The sequence below is a fragment of the Schistosoma mansoni genome, chromosome 1 (genome assembly GCF_000237925.1).
Source record: "Schistosoma mansoni strain Puerto Rico chromosome 1, complete genome".
NCBI lineage: Eukaryota > Metazoa > Platyhelminthes > Trematoda > Strigeidida > Schistosomatidae > Schistosoma > Schistosoma mansoni.
The window spans coordinates 13978425-14005038 of record NC_031495.1 but is presented as its reverse complement, the minus strand read 5'-3'; the positions used below and the strand labels follow the sequence as shown (position 1 = coordinate 14005038).

Below are 26614 nucleotides of genomic sequence, written 5' to 3'. Positions count from 1 at the left end.
TAATCGTCATTTAGATTATTCTAAATATCCCTATAAATTCTCACAAGTCATATCACCCCCCCCCCAAACTGTTATGTCGTTTCATTTTCTATCGTCTTCATATAGCTTCAGTACAATTAATAACTGAACAAAGGCAAGTTAATAAGTTCAATATTACTCAAAATGGTGCATATTTCATTGCAATTTAACAAGTCGCTTGTTTAGTTATGCCTATATTTAGCAAACGTAGTAGCTTATTTCTTTTATCTACCGAACAGATCATGTAAATTGTGTTGCTGTATCTTTCTTAGACCGGGATTTATAAGCTGATTTTTAATGTATGGTTTAATAATAATGTTATCTGGACCTGAAGCTGTTTATACTTGTGATTCAATAGATAATTATAAACTTTCTAATCTATAGATTCGTTTATCTACAATCAAAATACATTTTTTTGACAGGACGACAAGATCGAATAATTTAATTCCTCATTTGTTACCATATTTTCTTGATCAATGCATAAAATATTGTTTGTTCACTTTCAGTGAACCGATGTAAGGAGAAATCCAGTAACACTTATCAAATTCATTGTCATTAAATCGTAGACCGTTTTTCAGAATAACTTGCTGACCAAATACTTTTTATATAGAATGTTAATAATTTGTGCCCAAAGTTTATTTACAGAATATATATTTAGTAACTTAAATTCATTGGTTACTTAATAAACCAAAAAACACCAGACCAGACAACATACCAGCTGAAGGACTGAAGTCAGACATAAAAGTATCTGTAATAATGCTCCACGCTCTATTTAGAAAGATTTGGGAGAAAGAACAAGTGCCAACAGACTGGAAAGAAGGAAACCTCGTCAAGATGTTAAATGTCATAAACGTAAAGGATACTTCTTATAACGCTGGGGTTTCTTGTTATAACAGTCCTTTCGCTTTCTACACGTATGTGGGACGTTAATTTACCTTAGACGAATATCTACACTAGATTCCCACCCAGTGTCTATTCTACAGGACTTCAACACAACTCAGATCAAGAACACGAGATTAGCCTGACTACAACGTCAATACATTTCCACACCAAAATCCGACACAAGGAACAGTCAATCAATAACAGTCCAACAACAAGGAACAGTCAATACATAATAAGGATAGGGGAATATATATAACACATATAACACCTGTCATCCTATCTGATGTCTGACTCATCAAGATAACCAATCATTATCATTTTCGCCCACACATCACTAAAGAAAGTAGATCTGGGGAAGAGTGAGAACTACACAGGCATCACAGTACTATCGGTACCAGGACGTTTTTAACTATGTTGTTGAACTGACTGGAAGATTCAGTAGACGCCTAAGTTCAAGACCAACAGGCCGGATTCCGTAAGGATCATTCGTGCACAGCAACAGCCTATTGTGGGAGAGAACAAACCAACTTCCGACTGGAGAGGAAAGTAGGAAAAGATTCTGGAGGTGGATGGGAAATACATTACGGAAATCACCAAAATACATCATGAGGCAAGCCCTAACTTGGGATCGTGAAGGGAAACGGAAAATAGGAAGACCAAGGAAAACAATTTCTCGTGAATTGGAGACAGGTATCAACGGGACGAATGGGAATTGGGAACAATTGGAAAGGATTGCCCAGGACAGAGTTGGTTGTAGAATCCTAGTGGGCGGCCTATACTCCTCCAAGAGGGGTAACAGGAGTAAGTAAATACTTAGTCAACTCCAATCGGACTTAATTCATGATTGGTTATGACGCACCTTTAAATGACCTAACGAATGGATTTTGTTAACTGGTTAACAATGGAGTTAAGATTTTTATCTTCAGATCTAACACTGATTTTTTCTAGTGTTGAGAGACCGACTGTGTTCTACAATAGATTCAAGTAATAGATTGTGGTAATAATCTCGATTTCAAACTATGAAATTTTGCTTTAACTGCGGTGTGCTTTAAGCTTGAATCGATGGGCAGAAAGAGCGAAGAGAGGTTCTTCGTTTTAAAAGGAAATGGTCAATGGAGTGCATCCATGTCGAGAGAGAGACAGTAACCCACCAGTGGCATCGGAATATGTCTGCGCAATATTACCGATTGATTTAACTTAAAAATGTAAATTCTCAGATGTCAATCCACTGAAATAAAAGCTCGTAAGGCCTGAAGGTCTTGCGTCCGATCCCCGACGGAGTTATAGACGTACACTGTTGAAGAGTTCAATTATAGGACAAAATAGATGACGAGTTCTTTCTAGTTTTCAACGTTTGCCTAGCCAAAGTTAGTCCGTGATGTGAACTAAAAAAATGTAAGTTATTGATACACTACAAAAAGAATACAAAACTTTATGGAACCTTCTAAAACAAACTTACCATTTAGGCATGGTTCCAATAAACACTCATCCAGATCATATTCACAATTTTCACCAAATTTCCCTTGTTCACAGTGACATTTGAATTGTTTTACAATTTGATTTGATCTCTCACTGTTAGTTATTACTGTTTCGTTTGGTGTTATGTAACATTTGGATAGATTTCCTAAACATGGATCTTGACTGCATGTCGTTTGATTGAATTGACAAAATGAACCATAATAACTTGGATCACATATACAATTGCCTTCTTTCTGTATCGAATAGCATAATGCATTATATTAGTGTAATTACTGCAAAGTAAGCAGTAATAAAAATATTATCTACCCTCGCAGTTAGGTGAATATACCTATATGTGTGTTATGAGCTGCATGAGTGAAAATGTGTACATTACCAGTATGCATGTAACGTATATTTGTTCGCAGGGTAAATATACCTATGTATACTCCAAGGAATTAGTGAACGAAAGCTTATTTATTACCGGTATGCATGTAAACTATACTTGCCCTTTGGTGTGACGCCCACACACCAAGACCTGGGGTGTGACGATTTCTCCATGTAATCACATCCACGCAGTGGGTTTGTAAGCCTTGAGAACACAGAATCCAATTCTAGAAAAGCGAAACCATCTTCACTAGATGAGGTTTGACCAACCTTAAATGGATGAAACACCGTACTGGATATTATATTAGTGGATAAAAAGGAATAATAAATTACTGAGTAGCATAGATAGTTAAACATTCTTGACATCACTTTCCAAGTTTTGTCAATTGTATCACATCATTACGTGAATTATTTCTAGAGTTGTAACTGAACTTACTGATTGTGTGTTGAATCAACTTCACTCAATGGGAGTGAAATGTTCACGTCACGAACAATTTTTTAAATATTGAACTGAAAATATTATTCAGCGTTAAACTTTATCGAATTTCTGTGTTCCAGTCGAGGCGCAGTAAACTTAAAACATTTACCTTCATATTTTGTGACGCCAGGAAAGTTTGTTGAAGACTGATAAGGCTTTACAAACCTACAATTGCAATATTAGTTATTTCACAGTACTAATAGTTTCAGTGAAAATATATAATAGTGACCAAAGGGTTAATAAATATTAGCATATTTCGATAGCATGTACTGAACTGACAGATACCTGGAAACTCATTCTATTAGAGTTAGAATACAATGATGAACGAAGACAACTTAAACACAGACTGAAAAAAGTTTATGAAATGGTCGCGAGTATTGTTAAAGAACGAAAGTAAGAGGAATGTAAAAGGGCACCGGAGTAAAGCAATTGCATACAACTCTTCAAACTTATCAGACAGATCGATATTAAAAGTTCGGGAATTAATGAGACCATTTCGGAAAAGCATGGAACAGTGGTGTACTCTCAACCCATAAAGTCATCGACTGTTCGACTAAACAGTAAAAATGGGTTCAGACTATCCGGTTAGTCTGCCCGATTACGATAACCAGTGGCTTCAGATTTTTTATGACATGGCTCAGAATTGATCACAGTAACCAAGGTTTATCACTCTTTGTTTTCTCTTAGATCTCAAGTTTCTTAATTATTTAAAAAATTATTTTCATTCCACGAATCCACTTTTTTTCTCAAAACTTAACTTCTATGCATTATCTTTTCTATAACCATTAAAACTGCTACTATTTATACAAATTTGTTATCATTCTGTGTTGATGTAGTGCGGCAACTTGAATGGATGCATACATGTGCATGATTTTACGTTGCGCTTGACTGACTGACTTTTATCACACACTCTTCATTTCTTTCTCTTACCAGAGTATTCTGTCTCCTAGTTGATAACAGTGCCTTACGTAAATTTTCCAATTTACTTTTAATATTTAACCATGATCATAGTTGAATCGAGCTTTTATTTCGAAATTTATAATCTCATGGGACTTGACTTCAAGCAATATGTTATTAACTCACAACATTCTAACTCTTTGTCCCATTATGTTAAAAATTATGTTTGCTGTGCTTACAGTTTTTGAGTAACATATTTAATATCCATGTGTGATTATTTAAAAGAACTTACTTAGTCCTCAAATGTGTTTAAAGATTTTTTTAAGTACGGAAATAATATTAGAGCCAGGAATCTCGCACGTTGATTAGTTAGCCCTTTGATTACATGTCCCTCTATGAACTTTGAAACATGATGTAGTAACGTGTAAATTTGTAGTTTCCATTTACGCACTTGCTAACAAAACAATTCTATGGATTTGAGGATGAGTCTTATAGAACATTATCGGAGCCTATCTAAAATACAAGGTCTTCAGATGTAATCATGATAACAATAACGTTGATGCATAAGGTTGGAACACTTAGAAATACACCTGCTTGCAAATTTTTACTTCTCAAACTTAAAAAGTAATGATGAAAACTGCATCGAAAATCACTCATTTCGAAATAATATGAACTCCAAACATAAAATATTTAAATAAGCCCTATTTTTTGATACTGAAGTGTAAAGGACCAGTATTGATTCATTGAGTTGATCGGATTTTTAACGATTGTTTAAAATTCATCCAGTTTATTTTTAATAATATGACTAGCTTTCAATAGATCCAAACTTTCTATAAAAGTTTCTAAAATCCATTTTTGTAAAACAGTTTAGGAAAGATAGAAAGCAAGTGCTACAAACTACTCACCAACATGACTTGAAAATAGTTGTTAAGTGTTAACATGTGTAATTCTAACCAGGCATTTGCCATTGATGCATTGACTAAATAAATCTGGAAATTTGAACTGTTTGAGCTAAGAATAACCTAAAGTTTATGAATGTCAAGTAGACCAAAAATGGTGATTGTCAAGACTTCTCTGGCTACCTACTGTTTTTTCAAATTATCTAATTTTTTTTAATTAAAACTCTAGTTGATGGCAGGGTATAAATACTACCATTCAAAATGTTTGTTTCTAAATAGGAATAAGATTTATAATCAGATATTAGCTTACCTTACATTCTCCTCTGTTGTTACATCCATGAAATTTACAATTGTTAATTTGTTTTTCACAATGTGTTCCATAAAACCCTGGCAAACATTCACATCTGTATAATACTTTTAATCCATTCGGGTCAGGTTGATTAATACAAATACCGTGGTTCTGACAGATATTTACATATTCATTACTATCACATACGCGCATATCTGAAATAAAATAAAATATGATAAAAAAGTGAGTAGTTTTATCATTATTATAAACTGATTGCATGTGATAGATCGAAGACACTGACAAACGTTATCTAAAATTGTGGAGGTAGATCAGCTTTCTGATTACACCAAAGATTGAATTTAGCTAGAAAAATACTCAAAATCAGGAGAAAGTAGACAGCTATCTCTTCCTAGTATGACAATCTTTATCGTTGTTCACTCATGACCCCGCTGAACATCAAACTAAATAGTGTGTACTTTTCAGACAGATGAGTTAATCGGTTTACTAAAGCGGGTGAATAAAAGTAAACACAGGTAATGTGAAGATAAGTTAGTAAGAAAAAGTTATTCAGTAAGTGAAATACTAATCACTTTAATAAACTTTGAGATACCAAATAAACCGTAATTAAATCTTTACCTCTGTTTGGATACTTTGCTCACAGTTCTTCAACCTACGTTTCATTTAGTCGAATTTGTGATGTTATGCTAGTAGCTTGGTATGGTGATTAGTTCTAAATTCGAATCTCATTAGAGACACTAGCATATACAATTACATTAAGTTAAGTCTTGGACGACTGAGGTACCTGGATGTCGCCGTAACCGTGTCAAGAACTTAGTATCTGAAACAGAATGAATACTTATTTTATTTGTTTAAATAATAGGCTTGGATATAGATTATTAGTACAGAATAATTGGATATAAATATTCATTACCATAACCAATAGTTAGTTACCTAACCTGCTATACTTCAATTCACCTTTCGTTCACATTCTTCAACTGTTGACAACTTACATGAGTAATATATTTTACTCTTCAGTCTCTTCTCACTTTACTCGTGTTTTGAAGTCTAAAAGCAAAATATTTCAGGTCGCTTTATACAGGTATCTAAAGTCAATTTAGGCAAAAAATACATGTTCCTTCATGAAGAGATTTCAAGATAGTGAGAGGCCTGTGACTGATATGAGTAGTACTTATTTATTAATTGATAGTTGACCCCAAATACTTATCAACTCTGCGTTACATATGTAACTAGTGCCCAAGCAATACAGTCCCATGACTTTCTAGAACAAACCATTCTAACTTGGTGATTTGTCTCCCCTATCTCCAAGCACAGGTTAAAAAAAAGGAAAGATTGAAATTACTCTTAACAAGAGACAAATGCAGTGAAGAACAACGTGACTAGTCTGGTTCTGAATTCAATTATAAATTCTGATAATTTATCTTTATTGATTACCGAGTACCTTTCGCTTTAAGAGCCAGTGCGTTATCTACTAAGCTACTGAGTCCATATATCCACTAACTTGTTCAGACGTTTTTCAGTCCTGAATATCAATAACTGGATAATTAAAAACTTTACCAGTACTGATGTGAACTTACTGATATTGCACAGCATCCCTGTCCAACCAGGTTCACATTCACACGTAAATGGTAAGTAACTAGTTTGTTTCGAATTAAATTGACAATGTCCATTCAAGCAACCCGGTGTTGTAATACACTGATCACAATTCAAACCTGCCCATCCATCAATACAACTAAGAAAGCAAAAAAAATTATTTAGGCAGCTTAAAGCCTAATATTGTAGTCATTTATTGTTATATCAGAAGAATTATTAATTTTAAAGGTGAAAAGTATTAGACAACATGTTACGTCATCTAATGATACATTCAACCACTGAAGGTATTAAAACGTACCGCTTTGATCCTATCTTTTAAGAATTGTGTATTACTGATAAGTAGAATTATTCATCAGATCAGTCTTAAACAAATGACCAAATTCTCTTATCAGTTTCTAATTATCATTACCTGATCACTGGTGAGATATATTGGGGGTTTAATTGACCTATTTTCATTCAGAAAGAGATTCCGAAATAATGGATAATGACATACTGAAAATTGGAACATGGACAGTTAGGTTATAACTATATAGTCTGAAGATGAATTCCCCACAGCGAGATCTGAAGGTCCTGAGTTCGCTGCCGATTTTAGTGATTATTTATGAATCGTTTAAACAAATAAACATTTGTGTGCATTTCGGTTACAGATTGTAAAATGTCATACTTGTTTAGTCCTCTGTGTTGATCAAATTCTATCGATCAAGTATAAATATGTCCATCAGTCTAAGTAGCTTGATATTGAGTACACTACTTTTCGACGTACAGTGGTTAAAAACAAATCACAGACCTAGTTTTTGTGATAACTGACAGGAATTGAATAACACAGTGGTAACTTCGCTGACAGTAACACTAAATGATATGAGGTAAAATCCCATGAGAAGCGCTAGTTTATGCAATACTGTTGATACACGAGTCCCGACTAGCACAAAACCTAGATTTAAGTCTTTGTGATGGTCAAACTAAGCCGTTTAACCCTAGTATGTGCATTGATGCTTTTCGATGCAATTAAATAGACTTGTGATATGACTTTAATATGTAAAATCTATGAGCATTAACGGTGAAAATTTGTTGCATGGGAAAACGTACAGCTATTAAATTGTAGCCACATTTGTAGGATAAGTTGCAGTAGGAGTGAAATTCAGATCTTGTATTTAAGTGATTGGCCACCAGTATAAAGAAGCACCATAATCAATCAATTTCCAATATTACAAAAATAAAATATCTGAGCAAGTAAGCCGAATGTTGTAAATTATCAATCATTTCAACTCAGTAAGTTAATATTTCACAGAAACGATAGACTCAGTCGATAGTTTTAGTCTTATTTAATAGATTATTTCTATAAAGTGTAGTTAATGAATAAAGTTTATAGAATAGATGAATCTGTGACTAGCAGTGGAATTCAGAAAGCGCATTTCGTCCTCTTTGGAACTAGTCAGCTGAATACACCTGCGTTCGAGTCTCATTATGAACAGTAACACTGAGATACGAGTACATCCAGCTGACTATTTACAAGTAGGAAAAAACATGAGTTTTTGGATCTCTTTATTAGCCATAGTTCCATTTATTCTATAAAAATTTTTGAAAATTGGCCATATTGAGGTAGTTCGCACAGGATGAATGTATTTCAACATACACCGATCAGAATCCAGTTAAGATTATCAAAACGAGATAATTCCAATCTTTTCAAATAACCACTTAAATAACTCTGTATTTTTTTCAACTCACCGACATAATTCCGGTCCAACACAAGTTCCATGTTTACAACCTTTTCTACAAAGTGCTAAAATTCATGAAGAAAAAAGATATTTTTTGTTCAAAAAGTATGCTAGGAATAAAATAATCCAATATTGTAGAACTTATAGGATGTTGATTCGTCAAGAAAATCATCTGTAAAGTATTTACAAAATATCTTCCTTAAATCCTCCGGACAAAAATAATTATAGTATGTCTATAGATGACTGGTGTTGAAATGGACTTTTTGATATTCTACAGACAAGTTGTGGATTGTGTAACTTGAAAAAAACTGAAGGCTGATGTAACTGGATCATGCTATATTATTAATTAATTTAAAGAATAAATGGTGTCGTACCCCTTGAAGTTTCCGTTTTTATGTTGGGTAGTTGGAAACAGTCGAAAAGAAGCGACAGACCTAGTTTTTGGGCCAGTTGGCTTTCGTTAGCACAATATTTAGGTCGAGATTCTAATATCTGAGGTGTGAAGTAGCTTTTCACTTACTAGATTTATCTTCCTTCTCTCACTTAGAGTTATATTCTTGTCCCTATGCGTTTCCTTGAGTAGAAGAAATGAGTTAAGTTTCATATCAGGAGACGTCAGTGGAAATATGAAGTGGTTCGATTCACTTTTTAAAACTAATGCTGTGGTCATAACGAATTAATGACAAGTTAAAATTGAAAAGTATGATGAAGTCAAACCATTACTATCGCAATAACATAATCAGTTTAAAATTACACAGCTGACGTTGAGTGAGTATGAAATGCTAAGCTTTTCAAATCATTGGGTGGGGATTATTTAAGTGCAGTCGACAGTGTTGTAAAATCGGTTCACGATTTCATCTATAATCTTGAGTCTGGAATTATCTCCCACTCGTGATATGCCAGATATGACAACTAACTTAAGATTGAACTAGTTGGGCTAGAAAGTTGTATAAAAGTTCTCGATCTCTTCAGAAGGTTGAGGACAAATGAATATGCTAAGTATGTTGATTTTCTTCATCCTAAAATTTCTAGATATATCAATTTTGATAATACAGTTCAGATTCTTCAACGACTTTTGACTGTTAGTAATTGATATTCAGCACTTTTTACAATAACCTGAAATTGTCCAAAGAGGTAATGTCTTTCTCATACATTGTGGTAAATTGAATAAGAGATATGAACGATATGATCTTGGTTAGCTAAGACACAATCAATTCAGGTGTTTCATCTTTGTATGTTTACTGAAACTTGTATCTGATCCTGATGTCCATACGTGCATTTTGATATTTATGAAACAGGATACTTTGGTCACAGTTCAACATATGACTACAGAATACCAATGCCAAAAAGCTAGTTCAAATCCACCAATTCCATGATCACGATGTGTGATTTCAAAAATATAAATCAACATATCAAAACTTATTTCTCCAAATAACTGTTTATCATAAATATTGCACATGAGAGATTTAACTACTTATTTTTAGTTATCAGTAATATAAGAACCCTGTATGTTTCACATATAGTCAATATACATCGTAAATGACACTGTAACATAAGTAAGACTAAAATCTGTAACGTCAAATCAAATCAAAGATGTAAATAACATGAATTCCTTTTGTCTCTGATACTTTTCTGAATATGTAAGAAAGATATTTTGTATTTGTCTCGCGTCTACTTCACAGCACCAGGATTTTCAAACTCCTATCCTTCCCAAATTGAAACTAAAAGCTGATATTCAAGAGTTGTGGAATATATTTATTGTATTGCTGAACGTTATTTTTATTTCAATTTACTGATCAAGTAGATATAAATGATTGTACCGTTATGAATAAAATATTCAGAACACAAACAACTGAAGGATATTACAAAAAATTACTCTCAAAGTGTATAAGAGCTTTTGTCTAAAGTAGATCGAATAGTTTCACAGTATTTGTGAGCCGAGCTGATGTGAGACATTAAATAGAAAGAATGCATTTGTAAGATCTCAGGGAATGAATTTGAAGTAAATCCAACGTTTCACCTGGCAATCTGGTCCAAGCTTTTTCAAGGAAATATAATCAAACATCAAAATTATCGAATATAAATATGTACATGGTTCCCCGGTTCATTGTATACTGAATAGTCCATCCAATCAACGTTGAAAGTGTTTAAAGTAGGTATTTGTATTAGTGTGTAAGAGATATGTGGTATGAAATGAAAAGTGTTAAGATAACATATTGTGTGTATATGTAAGTGGTGTGAGAAGAAATCCCATTCACTGTTTATTGTCTCAGATCGGTGAATTTTTAAGAAAACATTTAATTTTATAAATAAGATGAATCAAAATGTCATGGCATGCGTAAAATGAAGATAAATAAACAAGATAAAGGAATGAATTCAAAGAGGGAGAATGTATTTGTAACTGAATATTTGTTTTATCTTAATGTTTCAGTTAATTGTTTAACAAATTGAGATAAGACAACTGATTCGAACCATTGAATGTAATTGTTGTTACTCAGATAATACGAGAAAGATAAAAAAATGGAAAAGGAGTTCAGGTTTTACTTATTAATAATTAGTTGCCATGGGACAACTAATTCTATCCCATCTCTCCTGTTAATACTGTTTGGATTTGCTCATATCTGTAGGGCCTTGGCTGTTAGTGTCTCTTCGTAAGAATTAAAGCCTTTTTAAAGGATTCTTGTGCCATTGAAATCAATTGTATGACTCGATTCTGTCAAGTGTAATGCTATCTCTGACTTGTTCTCAAGTTTTCTTACATCATCTGAGGACTCATTTATTTATTTATTTGAACACATAAATATTGGTACAATGGAGCACCGAATACATATGCGCCACACAAATCTCATTCGATTTGTGTGAGGGGTGTGATACTGCCCAGGTGCCCAAACTTAAACAGGTGGTTTTCTTAGCGAGCCACATCCGGAGTCTTTGACCTAAAGGTCTGATCCACAAGGCAGTTGAGCATCGTGAGGAGATGCAGTCCTATAGTAGCCGGTGACCAACAACAGGTTCATACGTCATTTGTTCCCTCAGGATACTAGAGCCCATGTACACCATTGGTTTGCAATCAGGGTTTTCCAACTCCCTTAGGTGGACTTTCCGTGTCCACCGACCCGGTTAAAGCGCCGGATATTTGCTTTTCGTCCTCTCAATTTCGTAAACAACACCCGTGGTGCGAGAAGGCAGTGAGTAGGACTTCCCTGTCAGAGGCTATATACACGTGGCCATGTGAGAGCATTTCGAGAGAGAGAGCGGACTCTCCCCACTCTCGGCCGTACCAGGGCATTTGGGAGTATCTGAGGACTCAAGAATGTGCTTTAAGCACAGATTGTGTTCCTTCACCCTCACATTCAGTTGTCTTGATGTTTCACTTACATACGTTGCATCACAGTCACTACATTTGATTTAATAGACACAATTCTGTTGTTCCTCCTTGTGTATTAGGTCTTTGATTCTTACTAGTTTTGATCTTAGAGTATTCTTTGTTCGAAAGAATACTCTTATATTTTGAATAGTTAGGATCCTTCTGATGTCTTTTGAAATACCTTTACGATATGGGATCACCACTGTGCTAACCCATCCTTTTTTTCTTAACTCTTTTTTTAATAATATCGTTTTGTTCTCCGTTCTTAATTATCCTTTTTATAAAATCCTCCGGATAATTGTTCATCATCAGAGTGGATATAATTAAATTAATTTCCATTTCTATATCATTTGGTTCAGTGACAATATGTTTGAAAAAAACCATCGTAAGAATAGAAACATCCAAACAAACATATTTAAGGATGTCAAAGTAAGTAGACTAAAGTTAAAGATATATATATTCTTGTTCTTTTAATCAAAAGGATCAGAAGTAGTACGAACCTGATGGACACACTTAACATTACTATATTTCATCTAAAAACTTTAGGCTATTATCAAAACCATGTGTAAAAAGCAACATTTTAATACTACGAAAAACTACATAAAAATGGAATGGAATCGAAATTAAAATCGATTAATAACTAACCTTGATTACACCTTGCCCCTGTCCATCCAGCATTACATATTAACTCACCAGTTTGAGGATGACATTGATAGTGACCTAATTTTGAGTCACGTGGTTTACAGTAATGATTACAATGTTCTCCATAGTAGTTTAAAGTGCATGAATAACGATAACTGGCTGAAATATTAAAGTATGTTTGAGATAATATTAATGAGGAAGACGATGAGTTTATAGTATTTTCATCTCTAAATGCGTGTTGTATTTCTGTACTTGAGTTATGTCCAGTTTCAAGCAATTTGATCGGCCTCCATGGCTGATTTAGTTCAATCCTGGACAATATTGAAGATAGTTGGTCAATTAGCCATAAATCTGAAATAATGAAAATATGTGATTTGTTCAGGATTACTAGAAAAATAGTTAGTTCGTCCACAATTAAATGTGTATATTGATTAATTAAAGGGGGAATGAAAACAATTATTTTAACCAGCGTGCAATATTTCCTATGATTTGAGTTATTGGTAATAAAAATAAATTTTATAGTTGAAATCATTAGTCAATTGAAGCTAAACTACCGTGGAAAACCTGGAAGCACTGGACAGCCTTCTGCTAATAAAAATGAAATTACGGAGAAAACTCTTTCTATAGCTCATACTTACACCAACATTGTCCATCTTCACCTGGATATTGCTGCTATAGTATGCTGATCCATTCATAGTATGTACAAAAGCAAACTGTATGCGAGACATAATTTTAATTTGATAAACAAGCTAACTCCTAAGTGTAAAATTCCGGTGTTGATTCTTTTGAATATAGAAGAAAATTATTTTGTTTTGATTTTTACCTATACAATGAGTTTTGTTTCAGCGAATAGGAAATATGGATTTGGAAATTCCATTGTATCAACATATACATACAAATATGTGTGCTGTGTCGAAACATCTTCTCACCTAGCTTTATAGCTACATTTGTCATTATTATATATGTATTTTGAGTTGCATGAGAAAACATGGCAAAAATAAAGCTACTAGTCTTTTGTTTTAGAACCTGTCAGACTACTGTGAATAAATCTTTATCGAACTGGTAAATAATATTCCCATTAATTCGTGCTAGTGAAACCACGATGGGATAGACGATGTCAGCTGATTCCATTTTGATCCGTGATAATTTGTTACATAAATTCTTATGATATACATTTCAGGCGTCTTGGTAAAATATAAAAATCTCACGTACTGTATCTGATGATAAAATTACAAACATTTTCTTAAACTTTACTAATAATTTGTTAGCCCAAAATAACTAATGATTTCAGTAGATTGAGTTTATGAACGGAAACTTTTCTGAATGTTCCTAAAATTAATCGAACTAAAAGTGATCAAAACTCTCATTCAAAACTTAAGTAATCTTATTATAGCTTACTAGATTTGTTAGTATTCAATTGTTTAGTACAGTTATTATGTCAGAATTGTAGACATTCTCTTTGGACTTAAGCAGATCATCCAATATGATTTGAAAACTTCCTTAAGACAGAAAAATTGTGGCGTAACCTCACAATTTACTCTTTGAGTTTTAACTTCGAAATATTTTTACTTATATTTGATACTACTTTCGACTAGGCTAAGGTGATGAGTAAACATTTACGTAAAAATAAGAGTTTGTCAAACGGTCTAGTCTTAATTACAGTAGTACTAAACTTTCTAAAAACTTTAAGATATTCACTAGTGAATAGTTTCTAGAGGCTATTCCTGGAATTCTAATGAAAAGCCATGACCAGTCGAGTTTCACCATGTCGATATTGAGACAACTAGCTACCAATGACTCTAGAAAATGGTTGCGAATTGCGTTAAGTTAGAAAAGTAAACCTTAGGATGTTAAATCAGTGATCTAAAAGTTAATTGCTCTCCGAGAGATCTAAAGTTCCTGAGTTTGATCCCCGGAGGAGTGATGAATGTTCATTATTGAGCAGTTCTATACGAGAATGAAACAACTGTCAAATATTTCCTGATTTTCAATGACTGTCTGAATAAGATCTATTTGTGATGTGAATTATGAAGAATTCCTCGACCTCTATAAAACCCTGTTTACTAATAAAAAGAAATTGGTTGAAATGAAAAACAAAAGTATTAAAATGAACTAATCAGCAGTGAAAATAATGTACAGAGTAAACACATTCACATTTTTTCCATACCTCCATTAGATGTAAGATGATATACGTTGAATAACAATTTTACATTATGCTAAAAATATAAAATAGAGAAAAACAATGAAAGATAATTTTTTTCGAAAGTGAAAATGATAATAAATCAGTAAGTTGAAAGAAAAGTAATTTGGAAATATCTCTTTAGAAATCTTTTTACGTATGTTTAAATCTTTTTAGTTAATTTGAATAGAGATAAATATTGGAATTTCGGATATGAGTTTCATCGTATTTGAGACTCATCAACCAGATATGCTAACGTACCAGTGTTGATATATCTGCACTGAGACTAAATCCGTACTTTTTGCTCCAAACGCCAAACTCATTATCCACTAAACCACTGAGTCCAGATAGCCACTAGCCTATGTGACGTGTATGAAATATAGTTATAACACTTTCTTTTCAAAATTCCACTCTTAATCACATGACTGTTTCCAAGCAGCGTAGTTAATTTGTAGAATGTTGATGATTTTCGTACTGAAATACATTGATGCGAAAGTGAATGCTAGTCTACATTATGATCAGTTTTGCTGAAATAAAGTTGAGTTCGACCAATTTGTAATGGATTGTCTTGTATTACACTCACTCATTCCTTAAAAGTACACCAGAAGTCATTTATTACATTATCATAGCTTGGATCACAGACTGATTTTAGCTAAAATCACCATTCGATACTAGAAAATATTGGAAAGCTATTTCATTTTAGCATGGAAATCTTCACTGATGTATATCCATAACACAATCAAGAGTCCAACACAAAAACCTTCAGTCTCATGTTCGAACCATTATCCTTCAGACCACGGAGCTGACATTCTATGATGTATCTATCCGACTTCAATCAATTCACGATATTATATGACCATCTTCCATTAACTGTGGTGTATAATTGTCTCACGGCAGACACGGCTTAACGCGCCTAGCCACAGATTCTCACTGGAACCCCTGAAATCGCAATTCAGAACTAGCCAGCAAAGACCATATCACTATTTTCAATGTGGGGATTTTGTGGAGATTATAGAATTCCCATGGTCAAGATTGCACTGGTCATATATATATATATATATATATATATATTGAGTGGGAGGGAGGATCTGCAAGAGGCACTTGATGTAAAGTTTGTCCATTAGAGACAACATAAACATGGTAGATCATCACTCAGTGATTACAATTCACAGCTCGATATATCCCCGAATAACTTAGGTACAGAATCATTAGCTGTAACAATATCAGATTTAGGCTGATGAATCTGAGTTAAAGATGCTTTATACTAGGTATCAGAAATTTGCTTAGTGTCGAGTGGTGACAATCCAGAAATATATATCGAAGACATCTCAAGCTACATTTAGTACTGCTGACCACAACAATGTATGTCAAGCCTAAAACGGCTTGTAAATAATCTGAGTTGACAATCCAAATGATGTAAATAAACTTGGGATACAAATTATTTTCACTTAAAATGTCATTTTAGAACAAGAAAGGTATGATGTAAGAATAAAAGTTTGGTCTATAAAACAATAATAATAATAATATCGAACATCATGATACTGTATTACAGATCATACTAAATAGCTAGTTGCAAATGATTGTAGAATCCAAGTCTTACTGAACAAGCACAATGCCATAAAATGGGTCGACAGTTTAAGACTGTAAAATATTTCTGGAGATTTTGTGAATAAGAAGATATCATCGCCAACAATCAGCCAATTATGAACGGAAATTCGACTGATACTAAACTACAGGAACCCCAAAAATGAAGGGGTGTATAAATTGAAATATGTTTTGCAAATCATACTATCAGCTAAAACCATTTCTCACAGATGACTTACTATTTATGTATTCAGTATATTACTTTGTTATTCTTTGACGAGAGTCATTTTAGTTTTGACTTGGTTTTTTTAAAAGGGATAGAAATCAATAGTTTAAAAACCATTCAAATGTAATAAATATTGGCATCGACAGTCAAGTTAATAATCAATAATCATATGTTTCATCAAATTTATCAGTAGGTTAATAAATTATCTACATCTGTTAGTCAGATTAACGTGTTCAATGCAATTAAGTTACTTGTGTTGTATATCTTCAATCCATTACTGTTGATAAACTTGACTACAAATGAATATAAGAAACGTTAAGTGTTTAAACTTTATTGATTGGCTATTATTATTACTACTCAATGACGTAAATCTCGATGAATAACTTCTACCATAATCATTATTGTAGAGAATAATTTCAAAAATTAACTTTTACAGATTTAAGTTATAATTTCATCGGCAAATTCATTTCAGGTCTTACATACGTGTGTTTTTGTGTAATAAACATCAATGTGTTCATTCACTAACTTATTTCTTCAAAGTACCACTCTCTAGTTATAGTTATAGTAGTAGTGTAGTGGGCAGAACACCGGTTAAGGACAATCGAATGTATTTAAGCAACAATTACAGACTATCTCACTAAATTCTAATAACCATACAACAAATAGTTAATTTGCAAAATAACAAGCAATTGTCTCAATCTTCACTGTTCCTTCTGTAAATATCAGTTCATCTTCTCTAATTCCATTGTTCATGCATTTTCCCACCGATTGCGCTTCATTTTAGTTCTTTCCTTATCGATCTTCTGCCAGAATACATTCTATGTCTGACCATCGCCATATACTACTTATATGGATATAAGTAGACCACACCACAGTAGTAGTAAAAGTTATTGTTATTATTGATGTTTTAATTAATGAAATTACATGTTCTTCATACTTTACAAAACCCAAAACTTGCATACCTCACGTAAACATAACAATATAAGTTTTAGAGGATTTCATATATAAGGCATTAAAAATGAAAGAACATGTGTTTTCATTTATATCACAGTCTTTTACACTATTCATAAACAACAACTCTAAAAAAAATAAACCATGTAAGATAAATAAACAAGAAACAAATGAAGTAGATTTTAAGAAAAAAGGATGATATTCGAATTCAATGTGTCAATTCCCATCTGTTCAAATTGGTATGAATTAGACATTTACTGTAATTTCACATAAAGTAAATTGGTGTTTTACGTATGATTGGAATTAGTGTAAGAGAAGTACGTGTACTTTTCCATTCCATCATTTCTGATAATGATGATGATGATGATCTATTGATGATGGATGATTACTTCATGCTGTGATTAATTATTCTCTTTACTGCTTGATAGAATAATAGTTGATTTTGGAGGTTATTGTGAAGACATTGGTCAGTTTTATGACGAATTGTAATTAGTCAAACAACCAGTAGAAACTAAGGTGTATTGGCAGTAGATACATACGACCTTACATGTAAATGAACCATTATACATTTAGGTCTTCAGATGAACGAAGCTCTTTTGAAACTGAGTTAAGTTAATAATTGGGAATTTTTTCAAAAATAAAATTACATCAGATAACTTTTGAGATGAATCATGTACATTTTCCAGATGATAAAATTGAGTTTTTTTTAAACCTTTTCAGTAACATTTTGAGAAACTAAGTTAGTTTGAATCAAAGAGTTTCAGAATTATTCTTGCCTCTTATTATAACCGTTCTTACTGAACTACTAACTCCAGATTGTTTTTCAGCATGGTGGCTTTAAAAAAATGAATTATTGATCCAGACATAACTTTGTTCAATTCGGCCAACTACGTGTAATTCTTAGAACAGTGGTCATTCAAATTAGTGCCACCATATTCAATTTATTCAATGGATTATGTTCCTCACATGTGACTTATTCATTAATATGAATTTAAAGGCAGTAGTTCTGGAAAAAGTATGTTGCATTTCCTCTAGGATTTCCAACTAACTGGTCTATACCAAGTGAGATCAATATACAAGCAAACAAAGAGAAGAAAACTAACACTATCAATTTAAAATAAGATTGTAATATAATCAGTGGCTTTTATTGATCCTATGATAAATGTGTACTTTTGAAGAAAATGTTCTTAAGTAATCTTTGTAGAAACATGGATGAATAGTCCTCAAAGTCAGTCGTTAAAAGTTTAAGTAAATGAAGATCTACATGAAAACAAGATATAATTTGTAAAATAAAACTATAACAAATAGCCTGGTAGCAAACTCAGCCCTAGGTCCTCCCTGTGGCACTGCTGTATAACCCCATTAGCTAACTTGAGCGGTCGGCGGAAATTGGACTGGTCCATCAACTTGCTCTATCTCAAACTATCCGCAGACCTCACTTTGGGGATACTAAAACCGTAAAGGGCTGTCCTTTGTGAATCCCTTTGTTTATGATTTGGATGTCCCGGCATGTGTGATTTGTGTGTGGATATGTCCATATGGCACAAGGGCTGGACTGAAAAGACAGTCTGCCCTTTGTCAAAAGACCTGACTTTAATAAAAACTGGTCTGTAAATAAAATGAAAATATGAAGCAGGTGTAGCAAATACAAGTGAAGGGAGCGGTGACCGAAAGAGTCTTCATGTCTATATGTATTCTATGGTGTGCAGAGAGCAAGCTTATGTAACACTGGTAGAGATGTGACGCATAAGTGCCAGAAAGAGAAGGCAAATACGAATGGAAAGCGTGGTGACCATTAATATTCCCATGGAGCCAGTATACCTGTGTGCACACTGCAAGATGCATAAGTGAAAACTTCTTTTTCGCCGATCAACATGTAACGTTTGCCTATTCGAGGTGCGACTTAGGGGTTTCCAACTATTTATCCATGAAAAAATATCCACACAGATGGTTTATGCGCCTAGAAACGACAATCTTCCTCCCAGAAAAGCCAATAGGCTTCTCCATATATGGCTTCATCAAGCTCAAATAGCTAGTACATCTGACAAAAAGCCTTAAGCTCAGGTTTCTCAATTTATGATATTAATAAAGTAAACATATGGTTTTGGGAATAGTCATTTTGGTGCAGTTTCGTTCTCTGGGCTGCATCATTTAGTCGTGGACCTTTCACTGTTCTTCTGAACACCATCAGCTCAAACTTCTGGAAGTAATGAAGTGTTCGAATTTCTTCACATATGACTAACAGCTTGTCCTGTTGACCTCGATCTTGATTGGTTATTGTTCTTCAACATTTTTCAGTCGAATGTGTGTCCGAAACTGTTCACATGTAATATAAGCGAAAATAATATCTTAGAGTTTGACCGCTATTTTATTTCCATGCAGGCGAAGATAAAGGGGACGTCAACTTTGTCCGAATAACCATGTTATTTTAAAAGCACAAACCCTCCAAATCATCCATCTTGGTATATCTAGAGCTGCCAACACTAAGTGATTTAGGATGCTAGCAGTTTCTGTAGTATCAGGCAGTTATTTAAAAACTTTTATAGGTTCATGATTTCAATCAAATTCTACAATCTCCACAATCTCTTACTGACTATTCAAAAATTGTCAATCAAAGTCAACCAGTTATTCCACTGACCATATTGCAATCTCAAGGTCGAATGAATTTCAACAAAACTAATAACGAGACCAATTTCTTAATGAACAACTGTACAAATAGTGCTAAGAAGTTATTACTTACCTTTATCATTGTGCTTAATTTTACACTGTAAGTTAAATTAACATAGTTAATTGATGTATTCAAATTAAGTAAACCGGTTAAAATTTGTCCATGTCCAATTTCACAATCGACTGGTAATAAATCATTATAAAATTCCCATGAAAATGATGATGTTCGATTATAAGAATGAATTAAATTATCTTGATGTTTCATTAGAATTGGTCTATTCAATGAATTACGCTGGCTTACATTATTTATATATTTTGTTTCAGATATACATATGCCTAAAACAAAATGACACTGATTAATATTGATATATGTAAAGCATTTCTCCATAGATATTGATTCATTTGATTTATTTAAATAATTTGCCGAATTTAAAATTAAATGTTCAATGCGTAAATCAAATACACTTCTTGTGAAGAATTTCTGTAATGAAAAGAAAAACAAACAAACAAGAGAGTAATGATATTTGGTAGGTTAAATATATGAAGTGTTGGGTTTATTTTTATGATAAATAAAATAGATTGTGTTTTGATGGAGTTTTGTTCTCTGAGCTGGATGGTTTGGTCGTGGAGTTTCGGGTAGAAGTTTATGCTGATGATCTTGTTCAGAAGGATGATGAAAGCTCCACGACCAAACCATCCAGCTCAGAGAATAAAACTCCATCAAAACCATCCATCAGAGCTACAAATCTCCACCATCTCAAAATAGATTGTATATTACAATTTATAAACTTGAATAAAACGTAACACGTTAATGGTAACTGTTTAACATTCCAGCTTCTCAGAATATGATCTAATACTAGGATTTCCATTTGATAGGCTGAAAGTTTTTGAAACACTATTGCAAAAATTATAAATTATTTGGATACTTTTAGGACAAAATTTTAATTGAATATATATTTTTGTACTTGTAAACACCAAATAGCTCTTTTGGATTGTTTTATACTTTAATAATCTGACCTGTGAATGAAAGTTATTTAATAAATGAAATTAACACTCTCCTAGTCAATCAAATTATTCAAGTAAGATTGTTCACTAATTCAATTCCTACACAGATTTAAGGGATATGTCTTGTAATGAATGATTAACCAATGTAGAAAATTTAACGGGTCGTTTATTTCCAAGTTCGAAGTGGACTTTTACGAAACTAGGTAGATATTTTTACTAAATCTGAGGTAAATTACTTATTGAAAATATAAGATTTGAACTAAATAAAGACATTCAATGGAGTTCAGCCACAATCAATGAAAGATGGGTCATATAATATCGTGAATTGATTGAAGTCGGATGGATACATCATTGAATGTCAGCTAAGTGGTCTGAAGAATAAGGGTTCGAATGTGAGACTAAAGGTTTTGTGTTGGACCCTTGGTTGTGTTATGGACATACATATTGAAACGAAATAGCTTTCTAATGTTTCGTAGTATCGAATGGCGATCTAGCTAAAATCAGTTTATTGATTTGAGTCATGAAAACCAAAGAGTTGTGCATAAGACATTGTATTGGATGTGAGTGATCAAGAAGAATCGTGATGAACTATGTATCCTGACCTATAAATAATAATGGGATCCATAGATAAGTATAATTACACAAACTTGATGATCATCATTTCAACTTCTGTTAAGGGTGGAATATTCATTCCTTTTAATCTTCTATATAGTGTCATGCGTTATTCAACTTGTTTTTGAATTTGATTTCCGAACATTTCACCTCGAAACAGTTAGAAAAAAGAACATGAACCAGAAGAGTAAATTATTCATAAAACAGTAATCAAAACTCTTGATATTTTTCTTTATAATCACACCACTTCAGTTCGTCGAATGATGATCATACATATCCTAGTGATAAAATGTTTAGGAGAGCTGTAGAGTAAGCTATCATGACGATAATTTCAATCATATCTGTTGTATGATTCTATTTTATTCACACTTTAGTACGTATGACTTAGTATACTCGAATTTCAGGCAGATCTTTGTTCGGTTTGATCATAACAAAACATGGATGAGAGTGTTCAAAGAAAAGGCGACACTTAAAAGCTATGTAATAGTTTAAGACTAGCTTGAGTACTTATGGATCAAATGGTAAAACTCATGATTTCAACTACAAAATTACTAAAATCTCCACAAAACCCCCTTCTGATAATAATCATGTGCTCACTAGTGACTGGTTCCAAAAGGTGTTTCCTAGTGTTCTAGTGAGAAGCAGTGACCAGTGGAGTTCAACTGGGTCTGTTGTGAGATAGTAACTCACTGAAGACAATGGTGAACGGTTGCTCAGTCTTGTGGATTGGTTGAAGTTAGACATTAACACTCTTGGATGCCGGCAGGCTCAGTGGTCTAGAGGTTAAGAGCTCACGCGCAAGATTGATAGGTCCTGGGTTCAAATCTTGCGAGGCAGGATCATGGATACGCACTACTGAGCAATCCCATGCTAGGACGGAACGGGCATCCACCACTCCCAGGTTTTCCATGGTGGTCTAGCTTCAATTGACTCATGAATTCAATTATAAAATCACTAAAATCTCCACAAAATCCCCTTCTGAAAATAAAATTTCCTACTGTATGTCTACTTTCTCGATAAATCTATTACTAGAAGAACTAAAGAGAATTGACTTTTTATTAAGTTATGATAAAACTATCCTAGAAGTCTCTTTACTATCATTTATTATTAACAGATATAATTACAATCACATGAACTATTCAACTCTTACATTTATTTGGGTAAACTAACAATTAACTTTGTTCATAAAGGGAACTAACTGCATGAAATTAACTTTGTATGGAATATATCTAAAGCTTATCAATTTGTAGTTCATGTCTAGCTATCTATATGTCTTTATTATGGTGTATCTTCTATTCATTTGTTTATCGGTTCATAGCATAATTAAGATTACCTTCAAAATAGATTAAATTTCTATAAAATCACCTAATTGGAAGTACAAATAATCTAACCAATTTAATAAATTATTTACGAATGAATATAATCGTCTGATGAGAAACTATATTCATCATAATACTAAGGCGTCATTAGTTAAACAATTTGGAAAAAAATAATTTTGTTCTATACAATATATACCACCATAGGTAAGATATTATGATAAGTTATTTCAGACTACATCTATGGACTATAATAAAATTCAGCGTGTACTTCACAGAAAAAATAAAAATAAAATCAGTAATTTTATTATGTAATTCGGGCGACAACATGTACGTTTAGGTTTAAGGTCAATACACATAATTACGTAGATTAGATTTTTTCGAATCATTTTCCAGAAATTGATTTGAAATGAAACAATTTAATAGTTTGTGGTTAGGAATGGAATCATGGGACTGCTTTATGTCCCATCTAGGATGCCGATACATTTGACTGAAAAGTTTAAAATGCGATGAAACTAACCTCCTAGATACCACTGCTTAACATAACCTATCTAAACTGAAATATTGTGATAAGATGAGTATAGCAAGGGATTTCGATCAGAATGTACATATATAAACTATAATAATAATTCAGTTCTGAACATTAAAAAGGGGATAATTCTAACCCTTTCTGATAATAACAAAAATAGTCTCTGTAAAACTGAAAGTTATTTCCATATTTGGCTCACAACTTGCATTTAGAAGAGGAGGAACGCATCCAAAATATCCAGGCATTGTTGTTCAGTGCTACCAAAAGACTCTGCATTTTATCGACGTCTTTATCAAACAAGACAAGGTAATCTGCGTATTATAAGTCAATATGTGAACCTCCTGGTAGGAGATCAATTCCTGAAAATCCAGTCGACGAGAACTTTATTTCCAGTAGTAAGTTTATGATGAAACAGAACAAAAATGGAGATAGTGGACAGCCTTAACAGACATCACTTGAGGTTGCGAAATCAGGTGACAGTTCTCCATAAGCTCTTACTCGACTGGTAGTGTTCAAGTAAAGAGCCTTCACAAGGTTTATGTAATTCTGAGGTACACCTTTCAATGACAGACACTGCCACAGAACCTCTCGGTCTACAGAGTCAAATGCTGCTTTCAAGTCAAGAAAAACTATCATTGTCGGATGCCAATAAGCATGTCTGTGTTCTAAAACCTGACGAATAGTGAATATGTGATCGATACAGCCACGACCAGGTCTGAAGCCAGCCTGATTTTCTCGTGTTTGCAATCCACGAGTCTTTGTTAGGCGCCCGATAATTATTGAGGCTAGTATTTTAGATGTTATATTAGTAGAAATAATCCCTCTATGGTTATTGCAGGATGATTTTGATCCTTTTTTACATATTAAGACGATCGGTGATCGCGACCAGTCAGATAGGATCGGGTCCAGTTCCCAAAGTTTAGCTAAAATATTCGTCAACCTAATCGCTAAAACTGAACGATTATCCTTAACGACCTCTGGAGTTAATCCATTTACACCAGCTGCTCTTCATCGTTTCAGATTAGCCATAGCTTTTTGAACTTCAATTAGAGTCGAGGCGCCTACTTCAACGTTGCATTCAGGGTGTTTAGAAATGGTGGGTAGCTGTAGAGTATCTGAAGGCCAGCTGAACTGATCCTTGAAGTGTTCCGCCCATCGTTCTAAACGTTTGGACTAAAGGCAGATAAGAGTGCTTTCTTCTTCCGAGATTGTTTCACTTACACTTGACTTCTTAATTCCGGTTTCTTTTATTAGTCTGAAGAGCTGTTTTGTGTTACCAACAGTCGCTGTCTCTTTCATCTCCTCTGCTTTCGTCGCCCACCACTGCTCACGATCGTTTCGTAGGCTTTTGGTTAACCTACATCTGATTCGTTTCCGCTCTTCATCGTGTTGGAAGCCTGATAGGATAAGTTTTCAAGAGTCTATCAGTGCAATAGGTGTCGCAGAAATCCATTGGTTTTCGTAATCCATTGGTTCAAATCACTAATAAATGTGGCTGTTGTTTCCACAGCTGTTCGTATATCTTTCGAAGAAACATCTGGGTCAACCTCGTTTTCGAAGTTGCCTAAATGTGACTTTAGTTGTTCCTGGAACTTACTTTTGGCTTTCTCATAGTTGAGTTAAATTCTAATGGGTCTTCATAATATGGCTTTTCTGCGTTCACTCAGGCGCAAGCAAATGTGTGCTCGTATTAGAGCATAATCAGCGTCTAATTATGTACTCCAGAATGAGAGACAGTCTTTTATCGAGCCTCTTCAACGATGATTAATGGCAATATGATTTATTTGAGTCCATAATTGATTTGATGCACTTAAATATTACGATCCAGTCAAATATTTTTTTAAGTAAAAGGTTGATCGATTCAAATTTAAATCTTGAGAAATGTCTTCAGGATAGTCTTCACAATAGGGGAAATTGGGAAATTCAGTGAGATCAGGTTGGAATCGTAATAATAATGGTGGAGTCCCTACCTAAAATATGAAATCTTCTTTAAACTTAATACACAGCAATACAGTCACGTATTTTCCTAACTTTCTTGTCAGAGCACTCAACCTAAAATTCAGGATAACACAATCAAAGCATCCGGTAGGCTAGGTGCCTCACTCAGGCAGTACATGAAAACTGAAACCCAAAATATAGGCAGTAAGATCGGCGCAACTACAGTTAATCGATAAGTTAGTGTATTCGAGACCATAAATCTGTGAACAACACATCAACTGGGTCATATAAAAAATGTGGAAGGCCAGGAATTGGAAGATTGCGGATTATTCTTATAATATCATGAAAATAAAAGGACCCAATAGAAAACGTATAAAATTTTGACATAACTCCACAATATCCCTCCCATCTGTTTTCCAACTACATATATCATTATTTTTATAAAATAATATCTAAAACAAAGATAAAATGTTTTATATCGCAGTATAAAATGTTTTGACTAAGATTTAATTTTCGTTGAAATCATGAACCTATCTAAGTTTGACCACCAATGGAATTCTGGAAGTGCTGGATGGCCACTTCGTCCTGGTATGGGACTCCTCAGTAGTGTGCACACATGACATCGCATGTTGTAATCAAACTTAGGACTATCGGTCTCGCGTTCAAACTTTAGACTCTAGACCCCTGAGCCAGCATTCAAAGGTTCTAATGTTTAACCTCAGCCAACAAAAGATATTGCGCGATCACCTTCCACCGTCTTCTGTGAGTAACACAAGTTATAGATTTGGTTCCCGCCCATAGGGTCATGGATTCCCATCACTGAGGAGTCTCGTACAAGGATGATACAGCCACTCAGTGCTTCCAGGTTTTCAATGGTGATCTAACTCGGATTGGTCCATAGTTCCAATGAAATTCAATAATTTCCACAACACTATACTGATGAGTAAGATTTGACTAAGGAATTTTC

At 33.6% G+C, this 26614-nt stretch overlaps 1 protein-coding gene across 1 annotated transcript in view; it reads right to left on the bottom strand.

The window, feature by feature from the left end:
* Positions 1 to 26614, bottom strand: part of Smp_141250 (Jagged) — a gene marked incomplete at both ends in the record, with an annotated part of 33460 nt that overhangs the window by 1813 nt on the left and 5033 nt on the right. Inside the window, 6 exons of the mRNA XM_018793340.1 lie at positions 2360 to 2612; positions 6881 to 7055; positions 8642 to 8696; positions 12644 to 12991; positions 14808 to 14856; positions 20321 to 20728. Of these exons, the coding sequence (XP_018647863.1) occupies positions 2360 to 2612; positions 6881 to 7055; positions 8642 to 8696; positions 12644 to 12991; positions 14808 to 14856; positions 20321 to 20728 (1288 nt within the window). The remainder of the gene's footprint in view (positions 1 to 2359; positions 2613 to 6880; positions 7056 to 8641; positions 8697 to 12643; positions 12992 to 14807; positions 14857 to 20320; positions 20729 to 26614) is intronic.